Source organism: Trichosurus vulpecula, chromosome 1 (genome assembly GCF_011100635.1).
Source record: "Trichosurus vulpecula isolate mTriVul1 chromosome 1, mTriVul1.pri, whole genome shotgun sequence".
Classification (NCBI taxonomy): Eukaryota; Metazoa; Chordata; class Mammalia; order Diprotodontia; family Phalangeridae; genus Trichosurus; species Trichosurus vulpecula.
Window position 1 is genome coordinate 499,054,348 of NC_050573.1, and position 24,640 is coordinate 499,078,987.

At 42.2% G+C, this 24,640-nt stretch overlaps 1 protein-coding gene across 5 annotated transcripts in view; it reads right to left on the reverse strand.

The window, feature by feature from the left end:
• The window catches only part of PEMT (phosphatidylethanolamine N-methyltransferase), a 179,148-nt gene extending 155,180 nt beyond the window's left edge, over positions 1–23,968 (reverse strand). Inside the window, exons 1-2 of one of the 5 annotated variants that reach the window (XM_036741691.1) lie at positions 23,947–23,968; positions 5,237–5,344 (exon numbers count right to left, since the gene is read on the reverse strand). In XM_036741691.1, the coding sequence (XP_036597586.1) occupies positions 5,237–5,329 (93 nt within the window). In that variant the 5' untranslated portion in view covers positions 5,330–5,344; positions 23,947–23,968. Of the gene's footprint in view, positions 1–5,236; positions 5,345–22,781; positions 23,117–23,353; positions 23,469–23,946 lie in introns of those variants that run through there. The other 4 variants (XM_036741688.1, XM_036741689.1, XM_036741690.1 and 1 more) reach the window with 4 other exon arrangements.
• Between the last annotated feature and the right edge of the window lie 672 nt (positions 23,969–24,640).

Sequence of the window (24,640 nt, forward strand, 5' to 3'; positions counted from 1 at the left end):
CATGGGAAAGGATCTTCTGCTAATTTTTATTATGGTTGCCTTGAAGTGAGTCAATCTGTAGAATTCATACAGGGTAAAGAATCTTAATTTGACAAGAGCAGCATGATTTCCATTGTCATTTTGACATTTTCTGGAGTAATCCTATGGCCAAGCCAGAGCGTGATGGAGGGGCTCTAGTTTTGAGGGGATGAGCTTTTCCTCCTTGTCCCTAATGATAAAGCCATCCCACTCAGAACAGACCCATCAGATTGCTTCAAGACTCTTAAAATTGTATTGGGCCTCCCCTGCCCTTCCCATTACATTTAATTTGTCCCAACACATTTTTGTTTTTCAGATTTATTAAAAAATCACCTCAGGGGAAAAAAAGACCAACCTTCAACTGTCTGGTATTGTTAGTTTTCTTAAACTTCTGTATGTCTGATCTTTCCACATGGATTATGCTCTGGTCAAAATAAGTACTTAGTAAATATATTTTAAACTGAAATCAAATAAACATATTTTAAACTGAAATCAATTGCTATCAGGTCAGTGAAGGCACAAACCAAGGTTTACACCTTTCTATAATTTGTACCTCATAACTAGGTAAAGAACTGATTCTTAATAACTGTTTGCTGACTGAGTGAATGAAATTACTAGTTCCAGCCTTGAACTTCAACTGTTTACCATCCATCTCAGCACTACCTTAGGCTGAGAAATCACTTGTGAAACAGTACTACTGAATCAGGCAGTTTATGAGCTCCCCTACTTTCGTTGCCACTTGCAACAAAAATCTTGGCTCTTTCTGGGGGCGATGATTACAGGAATGCAATCCCCCATGCCTTATCTCCAATACTCCCCTATCATCTATGATGATGCAATCATCAAACAACCTACTCTCAAGCTAGCTGTCAAGAAAGCAACAGAGATTACTCAAGGAACCAAGGCACATGAGAGTAAAACTCTACATGGGGCCATAAAGTCCAGCTCCCCACTTAATTCAATTTAACTCAAGAAACATTTATCAAGCAACTACATTGTGCTAGTTACTCTTTACAAATCTTAATCAGTGATCCCTCCTTCCCTTGGTAGAAAGGTACCCCGAATAGGCACAGTCAAAGCCAGTGGGGATTTTCCCTAGATATGAGGCATCTAAAAGAAGACTCCAGCAGGTAGCGTTATCAACCTTTCAAAAGTAGATTGTTTTAATAAAAAAAAAGCAAACTGGAGTAGGGGAAGAAGGGAGGGGGGAATACTAGGAGATGAGGGAAAAGGGAAAAAAGAAATGGTGAGTATGCCAACCATCATAGCAGGAGAAAGAAGATGACATTGGTAAGTGGTAAGGATGAAGAACTGACCTACGTGCTCCCCAAACATGAGCCTGTGGAAATCATGTCATAGGTTGCCAACGCCTGTCCCCAAAGCTTTCTGGTGATAATGGTAATGACAGTAATACATCATCATCCCTAGGTGTAGCAGACCACCTACCATTCCAGGTAAAGAAATACAGTTCCACTCAGAGACAAGGGAAAAGATTCTCTTCCAACTCCGTGATTTTAATGAAGCCACAGGCAGAATTCTTCACTCGATGCCCCCATTTTGATCTAACTATTGCAATTCATGTCATCTAGAGATCTCGTGATGTTGTATAAATAACAGTCAACATCCACTAATAATCTTATATAAAAAGAGGGAAAAGAATTGATTAGAAAAGTTTTGGACAAGGAAAAAAACAATTCAGAGTTATGAATAGTGTGAGAGCCATTCCTACAATAGTAGTCACCTACATGATATGATTTTGGGGGTGAGAAACAAGAAACACCCTCCAGTCCCGAAACATATCATCCACCGGCCTGATACACTGTCGCATATCCTACCGTCACAAAGTAATCCCCTAATAAGACATCAAAGATTACTCCATGTCAATAATAATAGAAAAAATGCAAAATAAAATAACTCTGAGGGTGTACTTCACACTCAGCAAAGTGGCAGTGCTGATAAAAAGACTGAAATAGGTGATAGTAGAACAATATGCTATTGAACAGTGAATTGGTCCAGCCATATAAGAAAGCAATTTTGAATTGTGCTTAAAAAAAAGTAACTAAAATGTCCATACCCTTTGATATTCACTGCTAAGCATTTACCCCAAAGAGACTGATAATAACAGAAAGATTACATATATACCAAAATGTTCAGAGCAGCACTTTTTGTGGCAGCAAAGACCTAAGAACAAAACAAAGTTTGTTGCATCAATGTACTGGAATATTATCACACCATAAGAAACAATGGATATGAAGAATTCAGTGAAGCAAGGAGGACTTTTCTGGATACAGGCTGAGTGAAGTAAGCAAAACCAGGAAAATATAATACACAACTGCCATAGCGTAAGTAGTAACAACAATAAAAATGAAACTAAATGGTACATAATTAACCAAACTTGTCCATGGTGAAAAGATAAATAAGAAAATGAAACTCTCTCCTTTACTTGCAGAAATGAAGGAATGCATGTAGGTCATTTCCTTTTCTATTAGACTCATTCAATGTGCTGATTAATTTTATTTAATTGAGGTTTTTTTTTTTCTAGTTCTTTTCAATTTGTGGTAACAAGGAAAGGCTCAATACAGGCAAGAGAAGAAATTATTTGGAAATGAAGGTGATATAGAAACACTAACAACAAAATCGATAAAAATGTAAAACCAAAGTAATTACCTTGCATTAAAAATACCATTTTTCCAAATGCAAAATTAAGTTTGTCATCTACTTTCACCATAATGTGGAATTTGTCATTTATCAGATCCTTTCCTCTGTGACAATCGATAATGCACTAATGCAGGGGCTTCTTAAGCTGGAGTCGATGAACTTTCTTTCTAATAGTTTGATAATATTTTTAATATTTACATATTTATTGTTTTGATTGTACTTCAATATAATGTGTTTCCTTCGTAATTCCAGGTATTTTATTTTATACATTTAAAAGCATTCTAAGAAAAAGTCTATAGGATTCACCAGACTGCCACAGGGGGTCTATGACACAAAAAAAGTAGAGAGCGTTTGCACTACAGGAATGAAAACTTTGATGAGGGAAGCCAACCAGAATAATTTTGAAATATAAGGCAGGACTGGATGTACCTCAGCAGCATAAGCTAGTGTAATACTGTAGAAAGAACACAGGACTTGGGAGTCAGAGAATTTGGGTTCATACACCAGGGTTAAGACTTCAGATTAAGATGGTGACCTGAAACCAGCCTTCCCACATATCCCACAGTAAGTATGTCTAAAAAGAGAACCAGAAAGAGCAATGATGAAGAACACCAATGAGAAACAGCAATACACTCTACCATCGTGTTCAGGATTTCGTAAAAAGACCAGAAACCTCAGAGAAGGATACTGGACTCTGGGGAGGTTGTATCCAGCCTGACCTCACAGGGCCTGAAACAAGGGGAGCTTTGAACTAGGAAGCTCCAGGGAAGATGGAAGTCAAAACAAGCCTTAATAATGTAGACCCAAAGCCAGAGGGATAACAGACCTGGCTCCTTCGGAGCAGCATCATGGGTGACTGTGAGAGGCCAGGGTTTCCTCCCTTCCTCTCTCTTCCCCACCCAATATAGGTTAGGCTGGTTCTTTTCCTAAAAGCCATTTCTTGAAGGGTGATTCCAACAGAGCAAAAAGAAGCAGTTGCCACCAAACATACAGGAGTCTGGGACCTGTTACCCATGCTGCAGAAAGCTGTATAGGACACAACTGAGGACACATGGGCCATATAGGATATAATTTTCAAAATTTAGGTACAGATCCTTAAAAATTTCCAACTAGCATCTAACAGAAGTGCTAACTCTAATGCCTGCGGACAAAGCTTGAGAAAAGGAGCTTCAGAGATGCTGGGGTGCTTCTAATGATGCAAAAGCTGACTAGGATGGCATCATCACTATGACCAAAGGACCTAATTAGCATCTGCTCTTCCTACTGAACCTCGTCACTTCTCCCTCCCTGTAAAGGATATTCATATAAAAATAATGATCCTGGTCATCTATATAGCACTCTACCCATTTCAAGGCTCTTCCACATCCATGAAATCACTTGGGTATCACAACCCTGGCTAGGAGCACCTGGGAAGCATGGGTGGGGGTGGGGAGAGGGGGCTGTATGAACAAGTCCTCACTGCACTGTGTTCCAACACTGATGAAATCTCACTGTACAAATTCTAAAAGTCCTCACTGAGGATTTACATTTCTTTCATAAGGTGTGAAATTCCCTTGACAAGGTTAACTCTTTGACAATGTATGAACTCCTCTTATCCAGGATATCACTAAGTTAACCTCATTTTGAAGATGAGATTTACAGAATGCCTACTTGGCATTTTGCTGCCCTTGAATTTAATAATTTAATTTGTAACATATCCTTAGCTTGGTTTAGTCTTTAAAAGACAAGAGAGCAAGAGAAGACTGAGGAGGGAAGAGAACCAGAGATGAGAAGCTCTCCAGTTGTCTAGAGGAAAGCCTCCTAGCCAGTAGCCCCTTCAGGGAAGCACTTAGCCCCAGGCGAGGAGGGAACCAGGAGACCCACAAGCTTCAGCAGAGGCAGGGCTGGAACACCAAGAAGTTTCTGGGCCATTCTGGAAGCTGAAGGAACACTAAATAGTAACATTCTCTCACAAGAGATTTCTGATTCAGGTGACATCTGTGCGAGGCACTACCCTAAGAGTCAGATTTCTAACTCGGGCATAAGGATCTCAGATACACAGGAAAGGACCTCAAATGTATTTATTCATGTCAGTCATCCAAGTTCACTGGTCTGCTCTTCAGTGAGATCTTAGCAGGCAGCCCAACATTCCAGGCCCTCAACAAGAGCCTGGCCTTCACTCAGCTTTCTAACCTTACCTCCCAGAACTCCCCAACCTTGCCCTACAATCTCAAGTTGAAAACAAGTAATTTCTGTATGACCTGATGTGTGGAGTTATCAGTATTATTGCTTTCAAAGGATAACAAGAGTAACTGTAACATAAAGGGAGACATTTCTTTCCATTTCAGGCATTGCTCCATAGCAGGAAAGGAGGGAAGATAAGGAACGGGGCCTCAAAACTTGATCAATATGGCCAAAGAAAAGAGTAAAAGTAAACACTGCCTGCCTGCCTTCTGGGAATCTGTACAAAAAATTAATGTGTCCTTGGGAAATACTGTCCATGGTTAATCTGACAGTGAGACAACCTGGTGTATGTAAGTAACCATGTAGTATGAACATGTGTCATGCCAAACAAGCTTACCAGGTTCCAGAAAAGGGGATTGAAAATGATGCAGAGGACGGCAGCCCCGAAGGTGAAATCTGTGACATCGATGTAACCAAAAAGCCGGGTCATAACGGAAAGTTCTGCCTGGAAGGAACACAGCTGTATTAGTGGGACAGCCTCACTGGGAAGGACATAAGCTCAAATCTCAGGACCCCAAGAGATACAAAAGGGTCCTCTCCAGGCCATCGCACTCAGAAGAATCCTCACCTAAGCTTCTCTAATCCAATCAAATTCATCTCCTTACCAGACCCCAATACCTGCCATGTTCGTTCTTACCTGGGTCTTTGCTTATACCATTCACCTGCCCTGAAATGCCCTCTCCCCTCCTCTTTACCTAAGTTCTACTAATTCTTCAAGGCTCTGCTCAACTGTTACCTCCTCCAATAAGCCTTCCCTAGCCTAGCCCCCACTACATAACAATAATAATACTGATAATAATAGCTAACATTCATATAGCCCTTCCTAGGTGCCTGGCACTGTGCAAAGCACTTTACAATTATTATTTCATTTGATCCCCAGGACAACTCTGGATTAGAGGTGCTATTATCCTCCCCATTTTACAGATGAGGAAATTGAAGCAAAGAGAGATTAAGTGATCTGCCTAGGGTCACACAGCTAATAAGTCTGAGGCTGGATTTGAGCTCAGGTCTTCCTGAAGCCACCCCTGCACTCTATCTACTGCTCCACCTAGCTGCCTGTAAGTGTTATGACCTCTTTCTGGGCAAGGATAACGTCTTCACTTCAACAGCCACAAGGTGCCCAGAGTAGAATCACATTAAAAACCTCCTTTAACCAGGAGTGATGGTTCACACCTATAATTCCTGCTACCAGGGAGGTTGAGGCTGATAGATGCTCAAAGTCAGTAGTTCTGAGTTCTAGCAGAACTAACAGCCACATGTGCCCAGAGTAGAATCATATTAAAAACCTCCTTTAACCAAGAGTGATGGTTCACACCTATAATTCCTGCTACCAGGGAGGTTGAGACTGGTAGATGCTCAAAGTCAGTAGTTCTGAGTTCCAGCAGAACTAAGCCGATTAAAGCACATTAAAGTCCAGCACCAATATGGTAAGCCCCTGGGACTGCGGAGGCCACCAGGCTGCCTAGCCTAAGGAGGGGAAAACCAACTCGTGTCAGAAAAAGAACACATCAAAACTTCCAGAATGGGATCAGACCTGTGAGTGGTCTCTGTACTTGAAGTCTGATCTAGATAGGGAGACTCAAAATCTAAAAAACAATAAAAAATCTCCTTTTTAGTTTCTCTAAAAATATTAATGATGTTTCTCTGGTCTAAAAAAAAAAAAAGCTCTTTCCAGATACCCCTTCTAAAAGGCAGGGTAGATTGAGAACAAAAAGATCTTTCATAAAAAAAATAGATTAAAGATGCAAACTGAAGTTTGGGAAAAAAAAAAAAGGACTCATCTCCTAATCTTATTTATCCCCAGAAACACCCACCCAAAGGAAGTGTCCTTTTTTCCTTTCAAAAGAAAATTCTCTCTTCTATTATTCAGAAGAGATTCTCTACAGGAATCTCTTTGTAGACTCCAAGAGGGCAAAGGTTCAGGAAAGAAAGAGATGGTGACTTTGTTACTCAACTATTCTGGAATGTTACACCAAGAACCACATTTTTTACATATTGTGATTTTCTTCATCATGATTACTGTTACCTAAAACTGCCTAGGAACAGAGAAACACACAATAAGGCATGAAGGAACTATGTTAGTTCATACATCTCTCTCTCTCCCAAGCCAGAAATGGTTTGGATATTAGTGTTCAATTGAATGAAGTTATTTCTGGCAGACTTGTGCCTAAAATGCAAAGTAGAGTATTAATATTTTGTCTTTGACACCAAGTACAAAGCATGGAGAAAAAAGTATGATTGACAATGACTACAACAATGAAAATATCAAAAAAAGAAAACTGAACAGCGTGTAATTATGATGACCAAACTTAGTCCTAGAGAAGAGCTGATTAACGGCCCCTCTCCGCCTCTTTACAGAAATGAAGAACTATAGTTGTGGAATATTAATTGTATATACTGTCAGACCTGGCTAATGTGTTGGTTTTGTTAAATTGGGTTTTTTTCTCCTCTTTCAATTTTAACCTGTGTTTACAAAGGATGGCTCACAAAGTAGGGGAGAGGGAAATGAAAGTGACGTAAAAAATAAAATATCCATGAAAATCAGATTTTTTTTAAAAAAATGTGATTGAGTGAATGAAAATGTGGAACTATAGGAATGAAGGCTAAACTCTTTTTCTCCCCCAGTATGATAAGACACATAAAGTTTGTGGATTTCAGGAAGGAAGGGAGGGATTGGAGGGCTGAGTGCTTTCTAACAGCCTGGCAGCTCAGCCTGGAACTGCTGGAGTCCCTGAAACATCCATTTTGCAAACATTAAACTTCCATTTCTTCCTAATCTTTCCCAGGTCACCATGCCCTAGGGAGGACACCTGGAAAAGATCACTAAGACCACTAGGATGACAGAAATGCCATTCTCTTTTTCCAGGGCTTCAAGGTCCTTCAGAGGGCAGTCAAGAAGTGATTGCAGGATTAAATCACTATAAAAGTAAAAACATCTCAGAAGAAACTAAGGTTTGAAACAAGCCTAAAAAGCAGGGTAGGGCTAAAGTTCATACAACTTTCAATTATCACCCAAGGTGAAGAGGTGAAAAGGAACTGTGGAATGAACCATCTAAAGGCCACCTTTTTCAGTCTGGTGCAGGATTGACTGTGCTGTAAATTTACTTTACATCCTTCAAACAAATGATGACTCACATATGGAAGTGGGTAGCTAGATGTGTACTACCTTGTAGAAGCAAAAGTCGGCTGGAAAGATGGGGAGTTTAGGGTTTGATTCCAGATCTGCTGATGTGTATTCTTCAGTCTCTTTGCCACTCTGGGCCTCGATTTCCTCCATTCCAGAATGAAGGGATGGGATTAGATTCAGGGGTGGGGAACCTTCAGCCCCATTCTACCCTCTAGGTCCTCTAGTGCGGCCCATTTGGATTCAGTCAAAGTGCCACACTAAGAGGACCTAGAGGGCCACGCCTCGAGGCCGAAGGTTCCCCACCGTGACTGTAGCCCCTTTTGTCTCTAATAAAAGCAATCTTGGCTCATGGATCAGGGAAAGCAGAAGAAAGGGGCTGAGTATCAGCAACTAGGCTTTGGGAAAGATTCAGCCATTAGGTCAGGGGCAGTCTATTTCTCAAATGGCACCTTCTGGGATTCCAGAATTGGGCATCTGCCAACCACTAACAAATGGCACTTAGCTCAGGAGATTTGGTCTCCTTCAGATTTCTGTGTTGAAGCTTAGTTTTAACAGCAGCCTAAACACTGTGATTTGAGGGTCTGACCTTGTTTTTATGGGCTGTCATGTTAAGAAGTAACAAAACATTTTTTCCTTTTTTAAAAATTTTTTATTAATTTATTTTTAGTTTTCAACATTCACTACCACAAGATTTTGAGTTCCAAATATTCTCCCCATCTCTCCCCTCCCCCATCCTAAGACAACCTGCATTCTGATTAGCCCTTCCCCCAATCTGCCCTCCCTTCTATTGCCACCACCCCACCTCACCCCCCACTTCTCTTATCCCCTTCCCTTCTATTTTCCTATAGGGCAAGATAGATTTCTATACCCCATTGCCTATATATCTTATTTCCCAGTTGAGTCACAAAACATTTTACAATTGCTGGCAGATGACTGCCATAGGGTATAGGCTCTGGGAACCCCCTTGAATTCTCCGTGAATCCTCCCACTTGATCTGGCATTCTTATCACTAGGCCCAAATCTCTGTTACCTTTAACCTAGCTTAGCCTTCCATTATCTGTTATCTCCAGGTAGCCTTCAGCTACTTCTCACCCTAGATCCTATCAAAATCCCATTCTCTTGGTTCTAAGAGTCTGACCTCTAGTCACTCCAGTCCTTAGATCCTCCTTAGACTCCTCCTCAAGATCCTCCCTGGACCCCTCCTCCCATCACCCCGGACTACTTGGCCACCCCCTTAGATTCCCCCCACAGTCTTTCTGTAGATAAGATCCATCTTGTGTCCATGAAGGTGCTCAGATTCAATCCAGCTCACTCAATCTGGGTCAGATTGTTCTGGCCCACTTGTCAATAAAAGCGTCACAAAGGCTCAGATTCCTTAAGAGCCTACCCAATATGGTGAATCTTTAATAAACTTTGTTTTTCTTTGGCTGAAAAAAAAGCTTGGGTCAAATTCATTTGGGCAGGGCCCAGTGTGTTGTTATTTTGGGAGTCCTAAGCACCCCTAAAGCTCAGCAGTTCATTGAGATTCCCAGACACTATCCCAAAGCACACAAGGATGCAGCATCTCATCCATGTGTATTTAGGTAAAAGACAGGCCTCTGCCTTGGAAGCCACCTCAATTACTAAGTTTCTGTTCTGGCCTTATATGTGGCCTCAGTTTCAGAGTTGGTAGGAGAATGGAATGATAAGGGGAGAACACTTTGGGCTCATTGCCTATGGAATTTAAATCCAGGCCTCACCCACCTACTTGCATTGACAACCAGAGCCAGGATTGGAAAACCTCTCCAACCTTTGTCCCATCAATACTGTGCTGTAGATAGCTAACCTATACTATTAACCACAACTCCTCATTAAATTCATCTCCCAACAGTTCTAGTAGTCAATCAGTCAGTCAACAAACACTTATTAAGCAGCCAGTGCCAGAAACTGTGCTAAGTGCTGGGGATACAAAGGAAGGTAAAAGTTCTCTGTTAAGCAGAAGTCTATAGGAACAAGAACTGTCTATTAAGCAGATTTATTAGCCTATTCCTGTATATTATTATAGTATATCAGCCTATTCCTATATATTATTATGTATTTTTAGTCTATTCCTACATATTATTCCTATATATTCCTATTTACTGGCCCTTTTGCTCATCTATCACCATGAAAACTAATCATTTCACTATTTAACCCTGTAGACTTGAAAAGACCCTAAAGAATCCTTTGAATCATAAAAAACATTAATTTTGTCCATAGTTAATTGTTAATTATATCTTGTATTGTTATTCCTATTAGCCAGAATCCAAAATAGATACTGCATTCTCTGGTGAGATCATATGAACGAACTGGCTATAATTCAACATTCAGTTCATTCAAGTGAAGTCAGACAGTCTTTGGGGAGCGTTTTTACGGGCAGCCACTCTCCTTTACCCTAAGCCCACTAGGATCTATAAAGTTCTTACCCCAGCCAAGGAGGAAGGAGGGAAAACAATGAAATACACATTACTTTCTCATCTAGATAGAGGAAAGGGTACGGACAGAGCAGAACGCAAAAAAGCACAGTGGAGAAAAGAAAGAATCTAGATCATAGGGCCCATCTTGGCTTCCCAGCTTTGGGCTGGGCACCAGAAATGATCCTATCCAGAGATGATGCAGGCCAACAAAGGTAGGATTGGAGAGGTCCTGGAAAGGGTGCCCTGTTCAGAAAAGTCATTCCCCCTATCTAGAGGACAGTTTCACCCTCAGAAGGTCATTCATACTTCAAAATGTCAAGCACTCTAGTTCCTCTTTAAAAATGTTATTTAAGTTCCTTTTGTCTGTGATTAGAATAGCCTAAAACACAAGAACAAAAACTGACATTTTCACATTAGCACTTTAGGTTTTATAAGTATAAAATTTATATTCACATATATAATCTTCTTTGATCCTAGAAACCACCTTTCAATGGAGGTAGTAAAGGTATTTTATTTTTTTGTTGCATTTTAAATTCCAAACTGTCTCCCTCCATCCCTCCCCTCCTTGTACTATTTGAAGGCGCTATTTGAGATACACACATATGTGACCTGCGCAAAATCGACTTCACTTAGGAAGTAGCCACATACCTGCTGCTCTGAGACTCAAATTCAGGGATCTTAACTCCAAATTCAACAGCCTTTCTGCTACTTCACAACCAACCATTCCCCTCCAGACTGCACCGCTGACTCATATCTACAGGACTTTCTCTACCTTGCCATAGAAACCTCTTCACCCTGGAAGCTCACTCTACCTTCAGACCATCTCTTCTCTCTCTGATTGGCCGGTTCCTCCAAGAGGCTCCATTTTAAGGAAGATGCCCAGGTCAACAATTTCTTCATTCTTCTCCAGGCTATATTCCAGACTCTGGACTTTCTTTTTATCATGCCTTATGCCAGTACCTTCATCTCTGCCCTACCCCTTTTCAGCTTTTCTTCCCTCCTCCCCCAGGATATAAACTTACTGAGGGCAGGGACTGCCTTTCTTTCTGTTTTGTATTCCTAATAGATGCTTATTGACTTGACCACATAAGTACTTACATGAAGTGCCTATGGAAACTTTGAAAGAAGACCAAATGCATAGAACCGAGAGGTAAAAAGAATTATAAAGATAAATTTTGCCAATACTGTGGGAAAGGGAAGTCCAATGGGGATCCCAGTCAGAGGCCGGATAGCAAGACCATAAACATACAACCACATATCACAGAATGATCATAGGATCATAGATCCAGGGCGAGAATGGACAAGGGAACTGTACAAACCAATGGCATCAGCTCATTTGCTTTCAGCAGAGAGACAGCTATGGTCTGTGCAAAGAATATTGGATTTGGAGTCAAGTCAAGTGAACTAGAACCTCTGTTTCAGCATTTATTAAATGGTAACCTTGGGCAAACCACTGGATCTCTCTGAGCCTACTTCCTCAGTTGTAAAATGGGGAGAATATTTTTCACTACTTACCTCAGAGAGTGGCTGTGAGGAAAGTGCTTAACAAATCTCAAATCAGGAGTGTGAACTAAAACTCTCTCTCAGCTTCTTTCCAACACTAAATCCTTTGACTACAAAGTAAATACTATAGTATTACTATGTATTGATCCGTTTTGACTTGACACATTTCACTGGTTCTGTGGTCAACAACTTCACTGCCTCCCCAGGCCAGTTTTATGCTTAGACAAGATAGACAAAGCCAGTGTGTTATTTGGGGGGGGGGGGGTATCAGAACGTTAGGTGAACTGACTCCCTCAAATCATTTCCTTGCACCGTGAGGGCAGCTAAGTGGTGCAGTGGACAGAGCACAGGGCCTAGAGTCCCAGTGACCTGAGTTCAAATCTAGCCTCAAACACTTATTAACTGCATGTCTCTAGGCAAGTCATTTAACCTGTTTGCCTCGGTTTCCCCATCTGTAAAATGGGGATTAAAAATAGATACCTACCTTCTAGGGTTGTGTAGATCAAATGAGATCATTTTAAAGTACTTATCACAGTCCCCACAACATAGTAGGACCTATATAAATGTTAGCTATTATTATCATCCTTCTTCGGGGTGTGTTAAAACTTTTCCCACTCGTGACCCCATATGGGGTCGAGACCCATAGTTTAATAAGTGTAGATCAAGCATTCTTAACTTGAGCTCTGTAAACTAGCTTTTTACATTTAAATATTTACCAAGAATATTTAAATATTTGATAACTACAAATCACTAAAATTGGTTTCCTTTCTACTTCCTTTCATGCATTTAAAAACACTATTCTGGGAAAATCTGTCAAAAAAATCTGACAAAGTCTGTCAAAAGGGTCCATGACACACAGAAAAAAGTTTAAGAACCCCTATTTTAAATATATTTTGCTTGAAATTAGCATTTCACTCCTTTGGATTAATCATGACCCTTAGCAGGCCCCTCTTTTATAAATCAAACACTCCTGAGAAGGAGAAACTTATTCATTCTGATACATGAGGGCTGATCAGAAGATCCCTTTCCACCCCAGTAGAATATCTTGCCACTTGTGAGGAGACAAGTGAAGCCAAAGACAAAACATGCTAACATTTTGCCCCAAGCTAGTCCCAAAATTGGAGATTTGAAGGAAAGAACCCAGAAAACAGAGGTAAGGGAAATTCCCAGTCATCTGAGAGGGGTGTGGGAGAGACCAGGAAGCAAGGGTTCACAGCAGTTCCTAGTGAAAGAGAAAGGGCATCAGGTAGTAGGCACAGATAGGTCAGTGACTTGCCCTGGGTAACAAAACTACCTAAGTTAAGAATCCAGATCTCTTGACCACAGCTGGCCGCTTGGTAAAATTATGGAGTTGGCAACATCTGTCTGTAACACCTCCTAGCTCCCCTTTTTTTGGTACTGATTCCTCTCCACCTTACCAGCCTGACCATCATCCCACCCTCCACCCAACCCAAGGATCCCAAGTGGCCAAGCTCTTTCCCATAACAAAAGGTAAACTCATTTCCACTTAAGTAATGGCCACAATAAAGTCAAAGAAAGCATCAGTGAAAGGCTTCAGAATCAAGGGGGTGACTTAGTAGGAATGACAATGAAGCTTCTCCCTACCTCTAAGCAGACTAGTTAGAAAATGGGAACAAAGGGAGAGTCGCTGGGAAACGACGAGGAAAATGAGTTTTTTGTTTTTAAAGACTGAATGAATCCAGGGCAAGGTTGTATTTTAGAAGCAGGAAGAAGGCAATGCTTAATTCAAAGGTTGGAAGTTCTATGGGTGAAAGAGACTTCCAGATGGGCCTTCTCTGAATCCTTCACACCCTGCCACCTCCCAGGCTTATGCACACAGTCAGAGGAACAAATTAGTGATGGCCTGATTTCAGGCATTCAGGGCATCTGTGTAGATTTTTTTTCCCCACAACAAATAAGCAGTCACCCTGTTCTTGATGCCTTCTCACTACCTCAGGAGTTGGTCTCCATCCTAGAATTTCTAGAACTTTGGAGCTGAAGAATCCTTAAAGACTGTCTAGTCTACAGTGATGTCAAATTCAAATAGAAATGGAACCCTGCTGGACTTAGAAAACTGCAAATTAACATTATCTCTGTTGTACTTGTATTTACTTTGTTGAACATTTCCCAATTACATTTTAATCTGGTTTGGTGGCACACAGGAGTTGGGCCAGGAGTTTGACACCTCTGGTCCATACTATGAAATCAGTGAATGACAGAGGAAAGAGGAAGTTACATGGCCAAGATCAGTGGTGGGGAACCTGCGGCCTCAAGGCCACATGTGGCCTTCTAGGTCCTTGGGTGCAGCCTTTTGACTGAGTCCAAGTTTTACAGAACAAATCCTTTTATGAAGGGGATTTGTTCTGTGAAGTCTAGATTCAGTCAAAGGGCCACACTTGAGGATCTGGAGGGTCACAGGGTCCCCACCCCTGCCCAAGATCATACACCTTGTTAGTGACAGGTCAGGACTAGAACTTGGGTCTCCTGACAACCCATAATTCAAGGTTTTTTCCACTAGTCTGGGAGACTGGTCAGCAGAGGACAGGACCCAGATAGAGAACGGAAAATAAAGCCATGCCTGAGAAGAACAGGGTCTTGTGGTCTCACTCTTACCTGTGAGGGTGTCACCTGTAAGGAGAGACAGGATAACCTCCATTTCCTGGGTGCTAAGTCTTCCTCCCAGTTCAACCTAAACACAATGCTCCAGGATTGTACAGAAGGGAGTGTCAGGCTATGGAGGCCAGGGGGAGTGGTGCCCCCACAGGCACCATGTAGAAAAATTGAAGACTAGTCAGCTCTCTGTTAATGATGGCTATGGCTCTGGGCCAGTTCCCAAAATCTGGAGACAAAATTTAGGCAGAATACAAACTCCCATTGAATATTAGTATGAATGGTTATGCTTACAGGGAATGGGGATGAATTTAATACTACATTTGCTTCTCTACTGACTCCCAAAATAATGTCTTGATTCTTCAGGGACTGAGTTAATAACACACCCATGGTTAGGAATAACCTTGATTTGCTTTGGGGACTGGATTGACAGGGGAAAACTAGTTTACTCAGCAATCTGGGAACAGTTCAAAGCAACGTTTTTCCTGGGAAATATCTACAGTGGACCAATCAATAGCATTGAAAACTTAACTTACACATGACTTCAGGACAAACAGTAGAGGACAAGAGTTAAAGTCACTTTGAGTTCCAGGGGCGGTTTCCCCCTATGTTGAAGGAGAGGAAGAATTAGGGGGTACTGAGAAAGGATGAAGTGACCTAACCCAAGTTATCCTGTCATTCTGTGATTCTGAGAACTGTACAAGCCTCACTAAAGTCAATGTATTTGTCACTAGTCATTTGACTTTGCATCATCCCCACCCCCCCAAAAAAAAAAACAAAACCAAAACACAGTGCAGGTTTTACAGTAAGAGCTGGATCCAAGTTCTACTTTGACACCTGCCGACCCTATTGATCTTAGTGAGGCATGTCCCTTAACTTCTCTGAAACTGTTTCAACTACAAAATGAGATAGCACTTTAATAATAATAGTAATTTAAGGTTTGGAAAGAAAGGCAGTATATTTTAATTAAATAGAGAGTGGGTCTTGGGAGTCAGAAAACCTGAATTTAAGACCGGCCTCTAATACATACTTAGCTGTGTGATCATGCACAAAGTACATAACCTGTCAGGAACCTGGGCAGTTCCCTGAGACCTCAAGTCTGCTGGTAGAGGGACTTTCCACACAATAATAAAATGTTGTCTGATCTTTCCCTCACCAAAAAAAAGTTAGCAACACCACGTGATTTCCTTTGAGTCACACAGCCACCTTGTAAAGTAGGTATCACAGGCACTGTTACCCCCATTTTACTGATAAAGAAATGTCAGACTTGCCCAGAGTCACTCAACTAGTGACAGGGGAATATTTGAACCTAGGACCTCAGAGGGTTATTGTGAGGAAGAGCACCTAATACACTTATAAAGCACTTTATAATTTATGGATGCAAGCTACTACTACAAGCTACTACTATTTATCACATCACTCTTCAGTCTGAAGACTTAGGGTTTACCTCAAAGCACCTTCATCTGCCAATCCGCTTGTTACCCTGATGACCAAGTTTTTGAAGATAACAATTCATCGAGTCAGAACAAAGCATACACCATCAGGATTTTGCCTTACATGTTTCTTCTTTAAGATTCCATCCACTTCTGGCAACACATTGCATTTAAAAATGGAGACTGCCAATATTAGGAAATTTTAACTTAAGACCTCGTCTCTGGCAACACGCTGCATTTAAAACTGAAGACTTCCTCTGTTAGTGTGTTTAGGCATACATACATATCTTGTCTCCCTAACTAAACCGCAAAATTGGGCACACGAATGCTGTTTTCTGCTTTCTTCGTCACTCATAAAAAGTAGGCAGAGAATGATTATTTGTCGACTTGCACAGATACTAATTTGAAAAAGTTTGTTTGAAATAGACTTTCTCAAAAACACAGATTTGCTGTCTAGGTATTTTAACGTGTCCTATTGCAGCAGGTGTTCTCCAAACCCCTGTGAGGATCTGCAAACATTCCAGAGGACAAAACCTGTGCACCAGTGGCAGCTGATCTCCTAGGTCCAGTTCAGCAGTCCTCATTCCAGCCAAGCTGCCAGTCAACTTGCATCATATGGTCACCATGTTGAGTAATGGGATCACATGGTGGAGAAAGGAAGGCACGGAGAAAAAAACGGATAGGGGCCCTTTATTGCTTTGATTGCATAAGGCTAACAGTCATATCCCACCCCTAACCCTAATTCCACAGGATCAGGTTTTGCTGGGGGAGGAGGGGGTTTAAAAACTTTTTTAAAAGCATAGACACTAGCTGAGCCAGGGCATAGGTCCAATGACACCTGTCTAAGGACACAAGCTAGTTTGTGTATATATAGTCACTCCCTGTAAGCATGTGCATACCATCAGCTCCAGGAGCTGGTAACTTTTAACCCTGCCTACTTGGGTACTGGGTTTACTTTGGTTTGTTTTGCTTAAAATCAGAAATGTAGGGATTGGAGATGGGGTAGAAATGATACTAGTGATACAATATAAAACATGTAAAGATTTTTCTTTTTAGCTCCATTTACTATAAAGGGTTTAACAGAATCATTCAAAACAGCTGCAGGTCCACAAGGCAAAGCATATTTAGTCAGGAGGGATAGTTTCAACCCAGAACCCTGCAAATGCTCGACGGCGTTCTCTGTTATATCACTAAGGGCATGGGAAGGGAAAGCTGCAAGCAGGATCACCTAGTAATTCTTTGGCCTACAAGTACTAAGCAGTACTCCTTACAGGAAGGAAGGAAGAGAGGGAGGATGAAAGCGAGGGAGGGAGGAAGAAAAAAAGAGGGAGGGAAAAAAAAAAGAAATAGATTTTCCACCACACAACGACTGATGCTTAAAATTCTATCATTAGTGTGTCACTTCTTTATCTGGGCAGCTCTGATCCCAACTAAAAGGCAAATGCCAAAGGAGAGCACTACTACTTTGAGTTATTGATTATTACACCAACCTCCTCTCTGCCACATTGATGTATTATCATTTCCCACAGGCCTCATGCTTTTCCCATTTCTGGCTTGGAATGTCCTTCCTATTTCTACCCCCACCCCTAAGACCTCACTACTTCATTCCACCTAACTACTTTTTCCCTCCTCCACTAGAGATCAGGTGACCTTATAGAAATCAATTCTATCCAAAACTGCCAGGTTAATATATGTCATCCTTTCCCTCAAAAATAGCTCCATTAGCTACTGAATATAGATCAAAGGCAGCACAGTAGATAGAGATCTAGCCTACAAGTCAGTAGGACCTGGATTCAAGACCCTGTTCTGACCCCTAATCCCTCAGGGTCTTAACAATGCCTCCAAGACTACAAGTTTGCAGAGAAGACACCTACCTGCATTACTAAAGGGATCTTCTCACTAAGAGATCCTGATACCAATGAAATCACAGGACCAGTAAAAAAATTAAAACTGGCACTCCATGCCTTTTACAATCTGACCACCACCTCTCCAAAATTAGCTCACACTTCTCCCCTTTACAACTGGAAGGTCAGACTTGGAAGGGACCTCAGAGACCATCATCCACTCCAACTTGTACCTGAACAGGAATCCCTGATACAATACACCCAACACATGATCATTCAGCTTTGCCTGAAGATCCCCAAAGGGGGGAAAACACTACCTCCCAGGCAACTCACTGCACATTTGAACAGCTTTAGTCAGGAAGTTTTCCTTACATCAAGGGTAATTGTGCTCACTTTGCCATACTCTAATTTCAAGCAGAGAAAGCTAATGTGCAAGTCCCCCCCCTCTTTTTTCCAGCCAACCACTTTGAGATCCCTCAACCAACCCTTACCAAGGAATGAACTCAAGTCTCCTCACCACCAGTGGTCACATGTCTGCTGACCAATGCCCATCCTAAAATATGGTATTTAGATTTTAAGTAGAAGAGACTAGAGTTGGGGACAAGGTGGTGTTCAAGTTATCAAAGAATAGGAAAATGAGGGCTTAGTTTGTATGGACCCAGCAGGAATCCAAGAGACAAAGTCAAAAGAAAAATCAAAAGAACTTGATAACTAATGCAGCACCAAAGGAAGTTTCCAGCTTGAAAAATACCAATCCTGTTGCTAAAAGTAAGAAAAGTTAGGGAGACTTAATTTCAAGAAAATAAGTTTGTTTTGAGGAAATACTGTTTAGAATGAAAGCAAGTGATCTAAGTAGACACTTCCTCAGAACGGACATAAATGTAAAAGTGGAGTCCTTAGAAGTGGGGTCAGGACTACAATCAATTATTAGAGAGCCTCCCAGTATTCCCCAATATGCTTTTCCTTTCTCCAGACTCCAATCAATAAAGATTTATTAACACTTACTGTTGTGTTAGGCATTGTGCTAATCGATGGGGATACAAATTAAAACAAAAAGAAAGACAGTCCCTGATCTCAGGGGGCTTCCTTTATTCCTACTGGAATGTCTTTCCCCCCACCAGTTCTACCTAATTCCTGCCTATTTTTCAGGGTCCCAGCACAAACTTCACCTTCTCCATGATATCCCTCAGCCAGCAATGATTTCTTTCTTCTCTATACTCCCATAGAATTTTGTATCTATCTTACTGTATTTTCACATTACATACTTCAAATTACTTATGTCTTAATCTTGCCCTCCCCTACTAGACAGTAAACTCCACGAGGACAGGAGCTTTGCCTTATTCTTTATATTTCTCACAGCTCCGAAGTCTTAATTCTATTAATTTGTATCTCCACCCTGGTACTGTCCACTTTTGTGGACAATAACTTCACCTATTACCCATTTAACTCAAATGCAGGGGTGTATAGCATGTTCAGGGAGGGCTACCCATCCATCTTTGGCATCTACTTGATTCAACCAACTCTCATCTGTGGCCCCAAGAAGCTGTAATATGCCCAGCAGCCGCACCCCAGTAAAACTGTCTTCGCAGACAGCTAAACCAAGTTGAGGGTAACCAATAGGCCTCAAACCTGTCAGTAAGTAAGGGGGATATCTACTCTTAAGTATAGGAAGTCATTCCCTGGCAGAATGGGTGTATGAGAACAATTTGTTTCAATGGCCATAGAGGCAGATGGAGTAGGTAGGCACTGTGGATCCCTTAGAGCTTGGCCAGGCATCAAAGATGCCAAGATCATCACTGCATCCCTGGCCATTGCCAGTAGTCTTGAATTTTGTCTTGCCTCTGGACTTTGATGACTCAGGAAGAGAGAGTAAGGCTGACGACTTTATGCAACTCTGCTTCACTCAAATGGAATTCATTTAAGGAGCAAAGAGTTCAGTACCTGAAATAATCCTCCAGGGAAAAACCCTAAGAGTTCACCTGTGGAATTAGCCACCAGGGGCATTTTCAGTGAAGTACTACAAACAGGGAGCTGATTCTCCCCTCCTAGTGCCAATGTCTTCTGAGCTTAAGACAGGCACCCCATTGAGGAAAAGTTAATTTTGTCTGTCTACATCTGTCCTGGGGTGCTGTTTTGTGTTCAGTGTGACAATTTGGAAATAACTGGCAATACAAAGCCTAGGTAAATCCCCTGAGGACAATCTTTTGAAGGACATTTTTTTTCCCTCAAGGAAGACTCTCAGTGGAGGTTGTGGGGGGGAGGGGGGGTGTAATCAGAGTTATACTGACACTCTTCAGAGCCTATGAGGGGTTGAGGAAGCCATGTCTTTCCTGGTTGGAAGAGAAATGACTAAAGCAAAGAGCAAGCTAATTTAAATTCCATTATTGGCCTGAAAGGGGATTTTTTCTTTTGTAGCTTCATTACTAGTGTTTCATATTGTTGTGTCTGTTTATTTGAGTGAATAAAGCTGTTTTCTTGACCAGATCAACCTGGGGAGTTTTACCTCTATGTGAAGAGTTCAGAGCAATAATCTCTCTCCGCCTCCTAAATCTGACCAACTTAGAAAGCAGACAAGAAACAGACAGGATTCTAAATCTGCAGGGAATTTATGCCATCATAAACTAGTCAAAGACTAAAATGTAATTTCTCTACTGCGAATTTCCAATTGTGGTTTGAATACTTTTATAAATGTTAAAATGTCTAAGTGAGTTTCAGGGTAGCATTCTGTAGAATGTGTTTTAAGGAAAATAACAGTAAAGTAACAGTTACTATGATAGGATGCAACTTTGTAAGATCTTGTTCTTTTCAATCTGAAATTATAATCATTTCCACATCCTGAACAGTTTGTCATCTTCCTTTCCTAATAGTTATATATTCATGTATAAGATTAGGTCTCTGAAGCATGAGATAGGGATTATTAGACATCGCTGTAAAGGTTTTTCTATTTAAAAAAAATTTTTTTAAATTAAAAGCAGTAGCAAACTTTGGGAAACAGGATCAGATTTTTTTCCTCTTAGAATTTGTGTGTGTGCATATACATACACACACATACATGTGTTTGACTTCCAAATGTTTATAATGGGAAATTCTGGCTTTGAGTATATTTTAGTAATAAGCTCTCAAAATTAAATGAAAAATTGGCATATAAAATTGATGACTGTCAAGAAAGCAAAATTATTTTCCTATTAATAAAAGAAACAGAAAGGCTCATTTTCACAAGTCAGGCCCTCATGGATTTCTTTTTTAAGATTTTTCCTTCAGCTTATTTTGGCAGGTACAGGGTTTAGATAAAGACAGAAATTGCATAGGATATGTAAAAGCTTAAATTCTCTGAAGTTTTGGGTGAATTATGGGTTCTTGATGTTTGAGCTGGTTATTGGAAAACTAAATTTAGGAGGGTGTTCTAAATTGTGTTGATCTATTTTGCAAAAGATTATAGCAGAAACATCTAAGAATCTCTGCAGGTAATCTGAACCAGAGAAGCAGGTCTTACAGAAGTCGCCTTCAGAACTGCTTTGACAAGAGGCACATTCCAGAATGCCCAAGAGATAAGATGCTTTCAGAAACCAGACAACTGTATGAGACACCTGGACATTGGGAATGGGTTAGTAGGAAAGAGAATGAATGTTCACTCTTCCCTCTCATTCCTTCTCCATGACTTACCAAAAGGGACTGCCCCCAATGGAATGTCAATGCCCCAGTCACTGGTGGTCTCAAAGATAAAGGAGTGAATGGTTATAAGATTAAGCTTGATGGTTTTGGGGCCATCTCCTCTCAAGTTATTAAAATAGACTATAAAATAGACAAGTCTATTAAAATAGACTATCAGGGATAAAATTTCTTTAGTCCCTAGTCTGTCTTCTAGCCTCCAGTCATTCTATTATTTTAATTTGTATCTCAGCCCCAGCATTGTCCACCTTGGTAACTTCACCCACGTCCCACTCAACCCAGATTCAAGTTGATTCAATCAACTTGGGGGATTACTATGGGAGGGAGTCTAGAAGCAGGGAGACCAATCAGAAGGCTCTTGTCTAAGTCTACGCCAAACAAAAAACACTTATTAAACGCTAACTACATTTTGCTCAACTCTGTGAGTACAAAGAAAGGCAAAAATTTGTGTCTAGTGCTCGTTAAATATTTGTTGATTTCCTTCTTATTCCTACCTTTGCACACAAGGTCCTAGTGCCTAGAATGCTCTCTCGCCTTTACCATCCATCACCTCTTAGAATTCCTAGCTTTACTACAACGCTTAGCTAAAAAACCAACCTCAACAGGAAGTTCAAATTACAGTGATGTACATCTCATCCCCACAGTAGAATGCAAACTCACTGAGGGCAGGGCCTGCCTTTTCCTGTACTATTTGAGCCCCAATGACTCATACATATTAGGTGCTTAACAAATGTTTCTAGAATGAACTGAACAGTATGAATGAAAGCTATTTAAAGCAAGTTTTGGCTGGGGGAGGAAGAACAGAGAAAGGGCTCAGGTCACTAAAGACGCCAATGGGAGTCAGGGTCAGCTTGGGAGGGAAGTGGAGGAGGTTGTACAAAGTTTTCTTAACTTCACATTTTGCTGAAGGGAGGGTCGGAGAGGAAAGGTGGGGAGGGGGAGGACGGGGAGAGAAATCACCACCAGCTCTCAGCGCAAGGGCTCTGGAGGCCGACGGGTTTCCAGCTTCCCTGGGCGATGAAACTGAGGCACGGAGAGGGAGAGTGGTCCCCTGAACATACACCGTGGGGCCACCTGCGATCAGAAGCCCTGGCGTGCCGCGCTCTGCACCCCTGCACTTATGGGACTCCGCACCTGTGCACCTAAGAGACCCTACTACACCTGGGCATTCCCCGCCACCACCACCCCCCTCACGTGGGCAACTCCGCACATCACTCCCGGGCCCCCAGTACACGCCTCCCTCCCTGGCTCCGCCCCGTACCTGGTTAAAATCCACATTCCCAAATCCTCCGCAGCAGTCGTACTCCGCTACACGGCCCTGCATGGTCTCACCTCGTGTCTTTCCCGACTTCCCCCTCCACCTCCTCGTCCTCCCACTCATCCCATGCCCCCAAGGCCGCCGCCACCCTGGGTCTGGGGGATCAAAGGGGTCCCCGACCTTCACTAGCTCCTAAATTTCCTCGCCCATCCTCACTGGCACTTTCCAGGTTAACCACCGCCGCCCGGGATGCCGATTCACACGCTTCGCGCAGAGCCTTCTGGGAAATGTAGTCCGCTCCCTCCCCATCCTCCTCGGCCTTCCACGAGCCCCGGAGGCAAACCAGGGGAGCTGGAACTACGAATCCCAGGAAGTTTGGAGGGGGCTCTTCCCCACTCTCTTAAAGAGAACTTCAAAGGTGCGTCTCAGGTGCCCGAGAGCCACCAAGTGTCCTTCGGTCCCTGGCAGGCTGGGTAGGCTCTGGGTCCAGCTGCCGGGACTCACCAACCCCCAGCTCCCCCGTTCTATGCACGCTCAGTAGCAACCCTTCAGGGCAGAGGCCCTTCTTATCCTACCTGGGGTTACTGACCTGTTGTCCCTCTCCTCTGCCGGTGATGGGATAGGAAAGTGAGGATAGGGGGGAGTAGATATAAATAACTTCCCCTGCGGGAATCTAGGAGGTGGACTTTGTCCTGGAAAGAGCCCCCTCCCCCATCCTCTCCACCTCCTTCCCCACCCCCCTCCTCCTACGGGTGTTTGGCCTGGGGCCGTGCATGCCTAGTACAAACAGTCCCAGTTAGACCCAAAACTGATGACACGCACCCTCGGCGTCTGGGAGCTAGCTTCTCCACCCACCCACCTCCAGCTCGGCCTTAAACTCATCCAAGGTCTTCTCCTTCACTCCGGCATACCCGGAGCCAAACTTACAGGGTGTGCCATTCCCCCAAGTCCATTCTGAAGAAATGCCAGAATCTCCAGGGGCAACTGGCGATCAATTTTTTTTTGAGCTAGTGGGAGGCAGCAAAAGCATGCAGAAAACATTTTATTTCCCACAGCCTTTCAGAGTGCGTTGCTGGAGATTGAATGGATGGAGGCCGACTTAGAAAGCCTTCCAGGAGAAGAGAGGGAGAGGTTGAGGGAGATTGGTTCAGGAGGTGGGAGATCTTACCCTTATTGTGATCCTGTTAGGAACTGCTAGGTCTGCATGGTCTTTTCATTCATTCCTTCTCGTCGGGAGAATGTAAGCTGCTTGAGTGCAAGGACTTTTCGTTTAGGTCTTGGGATCCTTATGACCTAGAGAAGTGCCAGGCACATAGCAGGTGCAAACTGAACTGAACTGTTGAATTTTGAAATAGAACTATGAGTACCTCCTCTCTGCCAACTTGTCCCCGAGCTCCTTGAAACCGGAGACCATTATTATTTTAGTATTTTTTGTCTCCCATATTGGTCCTAGAACTCACTGATTACAAAGTAATCGTTCAATAATAATTAATTCATCAATTATTGATTGCCCTTTTCCCCCCTCCCTCACCTCTGCCTCCTGGCCAGTTCCCATTTCGAACCCCAAGGAAACATCACTGGTTGCAGAGATGGTTCTTCTGGACCGACACAGCCTTGTTTGCAGCCCTGTAGTAGGTGGAAAAATAAATTTGTTACCTGACAGACTATATGCTGTGGGTAAAGTCCTGGAAGCTTCAAGGTATCTTTCTCTATCATTGCCCATTGTCAATCATTGAACTTGACACTGAGCATCAGAGTTATGTCAGCCTTACTTGATTCCTTTGAAGAGAAGGGAGAGGAGGGAGAAATAACCATTGTTTTGGAAATATCCAATGATTCTTAGGTATTGCTACCAATCATAC